Raw genomic sequence first — 12,933 nt, forward strand, 5'->3', positions numbered from 1 at the left:
TGAGGGGCAGTGACCTTGACCCTAAACCTGTTCCAAAGAAATTTTATAGGAGAGAATCTACTGCCTTTCATACAAATACCAAAAACAAACTAAGAATCTTTATTCACTTCATACATAACATTCCTGGACTTGGTGCTAGTCCTTATTACTTACTTCATACATAACACTGTATAGTACAGTACTGGCTGATCCCCCCCCCCCCCTCCCCAAAAATGAAGGTACAGCCTTAAGCAAAAGTTTACCAATCCTTCCATGCAAGGTATGGCAATGGTAAATGTCACAGGATGGCAATGGTAAGTGTTACAGGAAACATATTTAGGTGACAGCAGCACCCCTTACGGGATTATGGCATCTGGCAATAGATCGATAGTATGATGCACACAACAAGAAAGTATAAGAAGGAAGGATGCTCTCTGATGTTCAAGGAGGAATGAGAAATATGGAAGATCACAATGCTGGCAGGAAATTTGGTAAACTTCCTCATGGGCTGTACTCCACTAATGCATCCCTTGTTTATGCAGTTTCTCAGTTCTCACTACCCTACACCATACACAGTCAAGGTTGAAGAATTTGCCAACTATTCCACTGCATCTACCACACACTTAGGACACACCTACCATTTTCCTCCCTGAAGAATCATATAAAAAACATCACTTATAGGCAGCAAAACATAATGAACCTCTCTCTGTCTAGGAATAGCAGCCATCGGAGAGGTGACTAAATACAGGAGGTGAAATATTAAGTGGAAGCATCATATCAACAAGAATCATCTATGGGTAAAACATTACCAAACTTCTCTCAGCTTAGGACTGTTAGGCAGCAAGGAAAAGTGAGAAGTAGATGAGATGAAACAGTAGGCAAAGGCATAAGGGAATCACATATGGGCACAGCACACCAAACCCCCCACACCTTAACATTTGCCAGCAAAGGAAAGTGAAAATCAAAGTGACTAGAAATCGATCACATCATACAACTGTGTCTCACTAAAACCCTTACTCAGTAATACTGCACCATTCTCTCGTAGCTACCTCTACATGATATTTATCACCTCTAGGACAACTCACAGCTCTCACTGGTAAACTGCACTGGTTTTTAAACAAACAGGAATGAAACTGCATACATTTCCTGATTTAGCAAAACCTAGGGATTAAATACCATAGCTTTCTTAATCCAAGTCTTGTACTCAAGCATCAGTTGCACTAGAAGTTCAATGACGTATTTCCCTTACATAAGTCAGAACATAACTTATGTATACTACAGCTATTTAACATATCTGATTATACTCATGCAAGATACAGTATCAGTTGTACCATATCCTTTAGAAACATTGCAAATTACTTAATAATCTGATGCAATAAACAGTTCTAAATATTTGTCTGTGAGCATATGTCTTAGGTAAAAATTACTTTTTCTACCTCCCTGGTTCCCACAGAATTGAAAAGGTACTGTGATGAAAGACCAAAAAGAAAGAAAGAAAAAAAAAAAGTGATGGCTGTATTCCAGGTGGTCTAGACTTTGTAGCACCTCTTCCCTAGTTAATTAATATGCATATTATACCTTAGCACAGTCTTGTATGATCTTTATATCAATACAGGGATTGAACAAAAAGGCTGCTAGAGATAAAGCAGCATGGACAGCTGCCATTAAGTGACCTGGGCTGACACATGCACACATGCTGGAGCCTTTATAACTGAAACGTGCAGAATACATCACTAAGGAAGAGGTGTTATGAAATCTTCACACCCATTTGGAATACAGGCCTAAGCATGTCCATTAATACCGATATTTGTCAATCAATGTGTGTCTGTCAGCTGGCTTGGCGGTGAAGTAGTCACACTGCTCCTGCGAGTATCGCTCCTTGACAGGGATAATGTTCCGGAATGACCAGTCCTCCCAGTGGTCATTGTAGCGCTTCAGTAACTCTGCAATCGCTGCCTCACCCTCCACCATCTCACTGCAATTGTACATCGTCATCACTCAGTGGTACCATACAAAAAGATTAAAAGGACATCACAATACTGAACGGATTTATCCTACCAATGTTACTCAGCTTTGAAGAAACTTTATGAATTAGACATGTCAACTATAGCCTTCAATAACCTTTCCATTGCAAGACATCTTCTGTAAGTTGAATTTATTTACTAACGATATCCATCCATCCATCATCCTATTTTTTTTTTTTTTTCTTTTAAATCAAGCACTTACAAGCCCAAAACAAGTCTAATTAGCCTTGAAAATTAAGACTGAAGAGAGCAGGTATAAAATTAATTGACATCATCAGATTGAATTATATAAGAATATCCAACCAGTGATGCCGTCAGTGGGGTGGACACCCCAAGTTTCCAGAAGAACACCTTCAAACCCTTCTGAAGAGTAGAGCCCACCCTAAAGGTGGATTTGGCCACCCCATTTTAAAAACCTATCCTATGCCATGCATTTTACCTCACCTTGGTAATTTTCTAGGCAGATGAGGGCAAGTCAGTGTGGTAAAAATAGCAACTCCCCTCAATGCAAACCATCCACCATACTCTGGGTGGATGCAGACGCCATACACCTTCTTCTCAGGTGGCCAGTGTCCCTCCCCTACATCCTTATGCTGGTAGTATCGTACTGCCCCAGACACATGCCCTGCCGTCTGCATGGGAATAGTTATGGTCAGTTGGTCACCTTAACCATACTTGTTGAGTTTTGCATCCCTCTTTGGTCAAAAGCCTGAACCAGGCTGCAAAAAGATGAAAAATTAGGCCAAGTTTAAATGAAAGAACTGCCATAACAAAGAAGACTCATTCCTATCCCATAACTACGGCTCACTAACTTCATGCAACCACAACTTCGTATTCGAGGTGTGGGAGTGGTTCAATTCCATCATGTGAAATGAAAACTGACTATACCTGTACAAGGATGCGTGGCCGCTTGTTGGGGGTCAGCTCAAAGTCGTGTATTATTTCAATGTCAGTGTCTGGGAACTCCTTCTTCATGTGGGACAAACTCTGTACCATGCACTGATCTAGAGGGTCCAGGCTAGTTCTGCCACAGTCCATGGTCCTCACATATGGAATAAACGTCTTCTCGAACATACTAGGTGTGCTGATAATGACGAAGGCCACTGTGTCAGGATGATGTGGCAGGAGGAAGTGCTTGGAAACCTGTTCATTGTACCATCCTAACTTGAAAGGGTGGCACTCAAAACCCAAAGATGTGAGAAGTGAACTGAGACGCTGGTGCATCTTTTGTACCTCCTCCACACTGATGACACTCATGGTGAGATTGGTCCTATTAATAATAATAAAAAAAAAGTTATTAACCCAAATGAAGAATACACATATGTACCCAAGTAATGAAGAAAAACACAGGTACTCAAATGCAGAAAACCCTCTTATGTACCCAAATGAAGGGGGAAAAAAAAAGTATATACCAATACATTCCCAAGAAGAGGAGAAATACACAAATTAGGGGGAAAGAACCCATATGATCCTACTAAAAGGCACAATTAACCTATCTGAATGTTGTTAAGTGTCAAAACTGTTGCACTGAGGTGTATCCAGATCCAAAACAGGTCACATCACATACGATATTAGCCAATATCACCCTGATATGTTGCCTGGCAACTTAGTTTTGGCATGGCCTCTGTGAAAGTAACAAGTGCTCTCCCATCCCTCTGGTTTCTCCAGGAATACAGGACCAGTAACTGTGGTCTATCTATCTATCTATCTATTGCCAGATGCCATAATCCCGTAAAGGGTGGCCATTCAACTCCGAGTTATTTGTTTTACAGGGAGGGGCACTAACCCTCCACCAACCCACTTGTTGACAGGTAGGGAGCACGTATGGATTGGTTTTATGGTTACCACCCAACGTTGTAAATGGTTTTTTGGCTTACAGGAAACCATTTGGCTTACACTCAATGTAAAGCCACCTGTAACAGAAAGAAAAGCAATAAGAAATGACAGGAAAGATGGGAAAAATAGGATGAGAGGTAAAGGTTGGATATGTTTGGTTACAACTGAACTGCTTGGGATGGTTAAGCTGTAGCAGCTTATGATACCTAAAATGGCTTGTAATTCATCTATTTCTGGGGAGGAGGCCATATCTCAAAACTTGATATCTGACGGGAATGAGGGTAAAATCAAACAAATCCTATCAAAAAAAGGGACAAAAATGGCTGATTCATCTCTGTCAACTTTGGTCTGAAAGGAAATTACGAAGTAACAACAGAGGCAGTCATAACAATCATGTTTTTTAAAATGTGCTTTCACTGATTTCCCCCCTAAATGTAGCCTAACTATTGGCACTATAAGGTGGTGAAGTGGCAAACAGATTAAGCAACAATGGAACTAACAGGGATTTTCTCTGTAATATCCTAGTTATATGCAAACAGATTGGGAAAAAAAAAAAATCGCTACTCATGATGAATACTGTACTTCTATAGATTGTTCTCGTTGTTAATGTAGGGATGGCAGGTCCACGTTGGTGAATGGTCTCCCGGCATATTACTACATCATTCACAGCTGTTCTTCCTACCAGTGATGCCAGATGCAGTAGTCTTTGGAGACGAAAAGTGGAAATACATGACTGGTATCTTCATTGTTGTAAAAGTGTACTGAATACACATACAACAAAAGGAGGTGGTGGGTAGTAGCAAATATTGTTTCATACAGTCAGCAGTTTGGTTACTACTTTGCTTGACCCAAAACTGCCATCTATCTTGAATGAATATGTGCTATTCACCAAGTGCTATGGAACGGATAACGTAAAGCCATAGTATTGTCCCTCTACCATCTAGCTACATGAATTAAGGTGCAAAAATTCAATGAAAGATATCAAGTATATTCGCACAGCAGACGACCGTAGCCCTACCACGACCTTTGACTCATCACATGGCCCACTAACTTCATAACGCCTCTTCCATAGAGATTTATTCTGTATATTACACCTTAATATCGTCCCGTATGTTGCTGATGCAAATTATGTTCATATTAAAGCCACATGAGCCGCCAGTAACCTCCGAACGACAGCCCAGCCATTGTTACCAATGCCTACACTTCAAGAACCTGTAAATTCTTGTATGTTAATTATATATTTTTAAATCACATATAATTTGCATAAGTAGCATCTTTGAGGAAAGCAAGGAGTAATTAACAAAACTACGAGGTACGAAGCCAAGCTAATGAAACATGTCAGCAGAGTTGCCATATTGGTCTTCTGTTCGACTGTAGGTCTTGATAATTATATGATTAACATTATTGACTACTGGACCAGCTATTGAATATTAAATAGTTACATCTTTATACGTTCCCATGTAATATATTAAGAGGCTTAAGTCAAATAAATGCTTAAGACAACAGGGTAATGTGGCCGCGGGGGTTACCGAGGGATAACCACTGAGCTCTGCAGGAACAACGTAAACAAACAGACAGCCAGACGAGTAGAGTTTGTGATGGTGTGATCAGTTACCGATTATGAAGGGACACTGGCTAGCAGTTGCATTAGTTTACATAGTTGCCGGATTTTTTCATTAATTGTAAACTGCTGTCTTGAGTTCAGTGACAACTGTTGTCATTCAGTGTGTATATATATTACTTGTCGTAGATCTAGTGTCATCACCACGGCCAGTCTGGAGACCCACCGCTTCCACAGCTCTAACCAACCCTCGGGTATTGGAGCTGGTCAGTGATTGAATTTGATGTAACTCCTGTGGGTTGGGCCGTGTGGAACTGGAGGCTCAACTGGTATGGTTACCAGGAATCTGTCCAGCCTCCTATTGAAAGCTTCTGTGCTGCACCCTGTTAGGTCTCTTGATATCTTGGGAGGCAGTTGAAGAACTTGGGTCCTTGATTATTGAAGTTATTTGCTTGGATTGTCTTTATCTGTTGAGAGACAGCATTTATTGTTTTCTTCTTGTAGGTCTTGCCCATTTTGGGGTGGTATTGGCTCATGATATGATCCCTTCCTCTTGATGATGGGTTTGGCACTGTGCCTTCAAGGATTTTCCAAATGTAGCTATATTATGATATATTGTTCCCTCCCTTCTCTCTTGGGGTATTCTCCGTCTGGTGTCATATTTCTTTTTCTGTGGTTTTGTTTCACACACACGTCTTCATATACTGTCATAAGGAGGTTTAGCATTTACTCAGCTGTTCCGAGGTCATTCAGTATAGTCTAGTTTATCTTTAACGTATCTTCATTCAGTGCTTCCCAGTCTGCCCTGTCACTGTAAAAGTTTAATGTTTTAAGATGCTTTTCTGGTGGTATTTGGGTGATGGAAGATTGAGGTGGTGACCTTGTTTTATTTAACTTAACTTCCACCAGATTTTGGTTAGACATACTTGCTTTAGTTACTAGAACACAATGCAAGGAGTCACTGTTGTTCAGGAAAATTAGATCTAATACATTGTTAAGTCAAGTTAAGCTTGATATACATAATGACATAATTACTGCTTTTCAGACTGGAGTTACTCTTCAAGACTACAGTAGTGACGATAATGTCCCCAAGGATCATGGAAAAGAACAAGTACTGTAGTAACATATGGGATACATTGTATAATACTGCACCTTACTGTGACAACATAGCAATCCTTCACTAAAACCTTAACCAGAGGTGTCTGGGAGCACCTAGCTAAAATGACCAGTTTTCTACAGTCCACCAGGCTCATGTCCGGACAAACCTAGAACCAAGACATCAGCAATAATAACTGTGCTGATATTTCTGTCTTTATATATAAGATCTTATCAACATAAGCTGTATTACTTTAGTGTGTATTGGTAGCTATATGAAAGTGTTAACTTATCCAAAATGTCAAGTCCTACTCATATACATGGCATTGAGCAGGAGATGGACAAAGACTTATTAAGCCAGGATCTCGTAGGGAGAGATATGATATTTGAGAACGAGAATGTTAAAGAAATTGATGCATTGATAAAACATGAACCGGGAGACAGTGATTTAGAGGTAGAAAATGAAAAAAGAGATGATTGCAGCCTAGATGAAGAAGAACATGGCTCCACACAGCATAAAATGGTTCCTAATTGTGAAGACAAAGATGAGGAAGACATGTCATTTAAGGATGAACATATAAATGATTTTGAAGCCACTGATCCTTCTTTTGTATGTGAAGGAGGACGTGGTTCTAGGCAACGCAAAATTGTCCTGAAATGTGAAGACAAAGATGACACAGGTATGGTGTGTAAAGACGAAGCCATATGTGCATCAAAAGACACTGATATCCAGTCATTGTATGAAGAAAAACAGGATTACATACAAAAGGAAAAGGTTACAGAAGCTGAAGACAAACATGAAAATATAGAGACTGGTATGGTGTTTAAAGAAGAGCAAATTTGTGAACATGAAGAAAGAGATACCGCAGAATATGAAGAAAAACGTGATTCCATACAATATAAAATTGTTTCTAACTGTGAAGACAAAGATAGTTGTGTAAAGACAAATTTGATATTGAAGAAAAAGGATATATGTGAACATGAAGAGAGAGATACAGCTCAAGAAGGTGAGGAAAAACTCAAGTCTGTGGATAGGGAGACGGTGGTACAATGTGAAGACAGAACTGAATTATCAGAGTGTGTTACATATAATAGTGTGCAGATAGAGTGTGAAAATAAACTTAACTTTGTAAAAAGGGGAAAATCTGTACGGTGCAAGAATAGAAGATATAAAGGGAGCAGTAAAGAGAGAGACAAACAGAGGTCCAAAGGGAGAGATAAACAACCGGCAATTGAAGACAGGCAAAAGTCTGAAGGGAGAAATAAATCATTGAAAAATGAAGACAAGCAGAAATCTAAAGGGAGAGGTAAACAACTGAAGAGTAAAGACAAGCAATATTCTAAAGGGAGGGTCAAACCACAGCTGAGTGAAGACATACAGAACACTGAAGAGAGAGATGAACCTTTACAGGGTATAGAAAAAAAAAATCCTAAAGGGGGTGGTAAGGTATCACAGTGTGAAGGCAAATGGAAATCTGGAAAGTGTAACAAGCGATCGCAGCGTAAAGGCAAACGTAAATATGTGAGGAAAGGCAAATCTCAGTGTGAGGACAAACAGAAATCTGATGGGAAAACCAAACTCATGCAATGTGAGGAAAAACAGAAATATAAAGGGTGTAAAAACAATAAGAAATCTGTAAAGACCAACATACTTTTGCATAGTGAAGGCAGAAGAATGTGTCTAAGGAGTGATAAATTACTATCATTTAAAGACAAAAAATCTGTAGAGAGTGAAAATCTTTTACTAAGTGAAGAAAAACAATCTACAAGGAGTGATGAAGACAAAGAAATGATAAGGAGTGATGAAAAAATTAAATTGATAGGAAATGATGACAAAAAAACTGTTGGGAGTGATAAAGCCAAAAAATCAATAGGGAGTGATAAAACATTGAAGTGTGAAGACGAGGTATCCATTGAGATCGATGAAGGAGGAGGTGAAGACAAAGCATCTCCTGGTATAGGGAATGAAGACAAGAAAACAGTAGGAAGTGAAGGGAAAAATTCTGTAGGGAATAATGAAGATAGTAATTCAGTAGGGAATGAAGACAAAACACCATTGGGGATTGATGTAGAAAAAAAATCAATGGGAAATGATGAAGACAAAATATCAGTGGGAATTGTTGAAGACAAAATTCCTGTTGGGGGTGCTCAACCAATTCCGTTTGAAAGCAGACTTGAAACTCTAGAAACTGGTAATACAGTGTACAAAGACAGTGCTATGCCTAAGGAATTAAACTATGATCGTAACTCATTCCCTTGCAAGTTGCCAAAGACTAATTCTAGTGACATTATGGGAGGGAACCTTGGATGCCTTGTTAGAGCTCGGAGGGTAGTTTCAGATTCAGTCCAAAATCGTGGTACAAGAGACAGACATCCTCCCACAAGAGAGGCTTTTCACGGTCTTGCTCGCTTGAAAAGAACTCGTGTAACTGCTCCAGTGAAGAAGAAGAAAAGGCTGAGCATAGAGGATGATGGTAGCGCAAACCATGAATGCAGCAGTGAAGTGAATGTAATGCAGAAGAATGTTGAAGAGCCTGAAGCACACAAAAACATTGAATTGAGTGATGTACTTAAGAGCACTGAAGCGAGTGAAGCACAGCAAAGCAACACAGACCAGAACCCCTGCATGGTGGAAGATGGTACTTGTAGTGCTGAATCAGGAAAACAGGTGGGTTGGCCATGTAAGGTTCACGTATGATTTCACTGTGCCAGCTTCAGACTTGGGACATGCTCATCACTTTTCTCCTGGATGCATCATATCAAACAGAGTCATCAGTGGGTGGTGCTGGAGAGGGATGCGTTGGTTTGGTGGCACTGATATTGCTAACCACGCAGCCCCAGTGCCCAGTTATACAAACACCCTTCAGCTCCCTTCCTATCCCCCAGAAGGAGCATGATAGACTGCAAAAGGACAACATGAGCTTACAGTCTACTAGGATCATGTTCAGATTAGCCTGGAGCCACAACAACAAAAACACCAAGACAGATACAATAGGCCTGTGAAGTTTATCACCTTGGACTGACTTCCTATTGTCTTACTGTGAACTTACTCTCAGTATGATCTTATTTTGGTGTTTGCTTATTATAGGTTTCATTCACACTACATACTTGCTGGTGCAGGCTGGAGTTCAGCACCTCTATAACCCATAGCATAGACCTTTGTGCCTGCATCCAGTGGGGCCACTTGTATGAGTGGCAAAACTCCCACTTGCACCAGCAAGTGGTTGGTGTGGATACAGCCTTAGAGTAAATGGATCTTTCAGTTGCCCATGGCTTTGTCTGATTTTGGGAGGGGCATCTCATTAGCTTTTGAGTGTACAGTCAGGCACAAAAGTTTGCCTATAGTTCCACTGCATCTACTTCACACATAGGGCATGTCCATCACTCTTCTCCTTGATGCATCATATCAATAAGAATCATCTATGGACAGAGAAACCTACCAAGCCTTTCTCACTTTAGGTAGCCTATACAGTTTTATTTGACAAAAGAAAGTGAGAGGTAGAGAAAAATAAATAAATAAATAAAAAAACTTGATTACCAGGTAGTTGGGAACCTTAGTTTCCGCTTACCTTCTGTCCTTATCACTGATGGATAGGAAGTTGTAACCAGGGCTTGCACTGAACAAATGTCTGTTACCCATACTGTAGATTTAAAGATAAAGGAAATTATAGTCCTAAGTATGAACTGACTGATAGTTATCTGTGAAGTTGTAAGCATTAACTAATAGATGGATGGATAAAACTGAACTCCTAAAATGAAACTTACGTTTAGTTCCCACAGAACTGCCAGAAGCCAGTCTCCCAGTGGCATCAAGAGAGTCCCAGCCGTAGTCCCCCTAGCCAGCACACCCCTTCACATCCCAACCGCTCATCTCACTGCAGTCACTCGCTTCAGCTTCACAGAACTTCCCCTTTACAAGATGACCCTCCTCAGCACAGCCATTGCCCTTCATTTGGCAGACTTTCCTTACACTGCAGCACCAACAGCTCAGATCACCACATACCCCACAGCCATGGTTCTTCATTTCAGAGCACCTCATATTGTTATACTAGAAGCAGGAGTAGGAGTCCAGGTGGGAATTGTAGCTTTACCCGGAGCAGAAGCAGAAGCGGATCAACCCTCAGAAGCTGTAGCCCAGCCAGGGGGAACAGTCAGAGTATAAGTCCAACTCATTCAGTGAGTCAAAGTCCCACCTACTGTTTACTTCAGGGCAGAAACACCTGGAGTCAAACGTACAATGAAGGCAGGAATAACAGTGAAGGAAGCAGTAGGAGAGACTATTCTCACAGCAATAGCAGGAGTGCTACCATTTCAGGGATTATAAATAGGCATAGCTCCTCCCTCTCAAGTAGTGGAAGTCCTCCTTACAGCAACAATGCAAGCAGAAGCCCTCAGCATATTGGAAAGGCTAGACTGAGTCCCACTTTTACCAAAGAACTCAGTACTGGTATGGGCTCTGTACATACCAGCAACATCAATGCTAGCGTTCAGGACATTAATCTTACTCATGGTACAAATGTAGAGAGTACAGAAGACATGTATGCAGATATTGAAAATGACCTGGACTACTTGCTTGCTGATCTTGACCATGATTTAGATGAGCTGTATGCAGATACTGATAATGACAAGACAGTGCCATCAACTACCACAGCAGAGAAACCTGACCAAGACATATCTACCTCTCGAATCCAAACTCAGCAGTCAAACACCATCTGTACCCAAGAAATGCTTAGGCTAATTAAGGAAGCATTGAAATCACATGAACAAAGTAACAAGGAGAAGGAGAAGCAAGATGAAGCATTGAAGGTACACACAGGAAGTTACAAAGTTCAGGAGGAATCAAAATGTGAAGCACTGAAATCAATCAAAGAAAGTTACAGAGATCATGAAGACTCAGAGGAGGGTGGACCACTGAAGTCATACAAAGAATGGTACAGAGATCATGAAGAATCAAAGAAAAATGATGCATTGAGATCGCACAAACAAAGTTACAGATCAAAGAAAGCTCAACGGATGTTTGAACTTAAGGAGATTGGAAGTGAAGCAGATGACATTTTTGCAAAGTTATATAGCCAGAAGGAAAAGAAATCATTGGAGAATACACCTGTGGAGAGTTTCCTGAGCAAGAAACGGCAAGAAAATAAAGCTGAGACACTCCTTTCTACTCATAATGATCAGCTATTAAAGGAATCCATGACTGCCACATTGTCACCTAATAATCCACTGCCCATCAAGATCTGTGATATCCCCTTACCCATCAATGTCTGTGATATCCCCCTGCCTACTAAAGTCTGTGATATCCCCTTGCCACCAGTGGGGCCAGAAAATCACAAAGAAGATGAAAGCACATCATATAGTGGCAGGTGAGATTATCTTCATCATCATCATCATCTAATCCTGTACTGCCCCATGTGGAGCATAGGAGCCTGGGGCTAGGCAAGTTTGTCCTGACATTTAAGATGAGAGTGACCAGCCTCACTCGTCCCTGAGTGGCATTACGTGAGCAGTAAGCCACAACCATCCATTGGATATAAACCCGCACAGGCTGAATCCGATTGGAGCGCCTTAATTACCCACCAAACCATCAGGCACTGTAATTTGGTCATATGGTTACCACCCAGCATAGTACTGTAAATGGTTTCCTGGTGTACAGGAAACCATTTGGCCTGTCACCCAGTCTAGAGTCACCCGTAGGCATAAGGAAGAGGCAGGTGAGATTATTACTGTTATTATTATTGTTATTATTATTATAGGTAGGTGGGGGACACACCAACCACTCACTCGATGTAGTGCTCATCTTGGGTGACTGCCCTTTCCTCTCATCCTTCCTTCTTTCCCCTTCTGTCTTTCTTTCTTTCGTTCTTTCTTCTTCCCTCTGTCTGTGGGTGACTCTACACTGAGTGACAAACCCAATTGTTTCCTCTACACCAGGAAAGCATTTACTACGCTGGATGGTAACCATATTACCAAATTAGGGGACTTGGTGGTTTAGTGGGTAACTAAGGTGCTCTAACCAGATTGAGCCTGTGTAGGTTTATATCCAAGGGATGGTTGGAGTTCATTGCTCACATAATGCCACTCAGGGATGTGTGAGGCTGGTCACTCTCATCTTAAATGTCAGGACCAAGTTGCCTAGCCCAGGGCTCCTATGCTCCTCAAGGGGAAACACAGGATGAGATGATGATGATGATGATTATTGTTATTACTGTTATTATTAGCTCTCTGAGATGTGTATTTTCCCTTCAGTTAAAAAAAAATAAGGTATAGAGTACTGTACTATAGGAGATACTGTCGTAGCTACAGAATAAATACCATAATTCATCTATATTACAGGCTTATCCATTTATCTTCTTTTGTCCAGTGTTTAGTTTTTATTTTTGCCATACAATTTTATTCAGTTTTGGAGTTTAAGTAACACATAAAACTGTAGGAGGTAGA

At 40.7% G+C, this 12,933-nt stretch overlaps 1 protein-coding gene across 1 annotated transcript; it reads right to left on the reverse strand.

Moving 5' to 3' along the window:
- Positions 1-213: 213 nt before the first annotated feature.
- On the reverse strand, positions 214-4,476 carry LOC145416408 (cyanocobalamin reductase / alkylcobalamin dealkylase-like). Its single transcript, XM_080285355.1, has 4 exons — positions 4,422-4,476; positions 2,892-3,273; positions 2,448-2,635; positions 214-1,954 (listed from the first exon to the last, which is right to left on the reverse strand). The coding sequence occupies exons 2-4, from the start codon at positions 3,258-3,260 to the stop codon at positions 1,774-1,776; spliced, it is 738 nt and encodes a 245-aa protein (XP_080141481.1). The 5' UTR covers positions 3,261-3,273; positions 4,422-4,476; the 3' UTR covers positions 214-1,773.
- Positions 4,477-12,933: the final 8,457 nt, after the last annotated feature.

The sequence above is a fragment of the Coenobita brevimanus genome, chromosome 106 (assembly GCF_032717465.1).
Source record: "Coenobita brevimanus isolate Jiangsu-jjx chromosome 106, ASM3271746v2, whole genome shotgun sequence".
NCBI lineage: Eukaryota > Metazoa > Arthropoda > Malacostraca > Decapoda > Coenobitidae > Coenobita > Coenobita brevimanus.

Coding starts and splice junctions, on each gene's coding strand:
- LOC145416408 (XM_080285355.1), bottom strand. CDS start 3,260: ATGAGTGTCATCAGTGTGGAGGAGGTACAAAAGATGCACCAGCGTCTC. Junction 2,636..2,891: donor GGCCACGCATCCTTGTACAG/GTATAGTCAGTT, acceptor ATTCCCATGCAG/ACGGCAGGGCATGTGTCTGG. Junction 1,955..2,447: donor CTGCCTAGAAAATTACCAAG/GTGAGGTAAAAT, acceptor GTACAATTGCAG/TGAGATGGTGGAGGGTGAGG.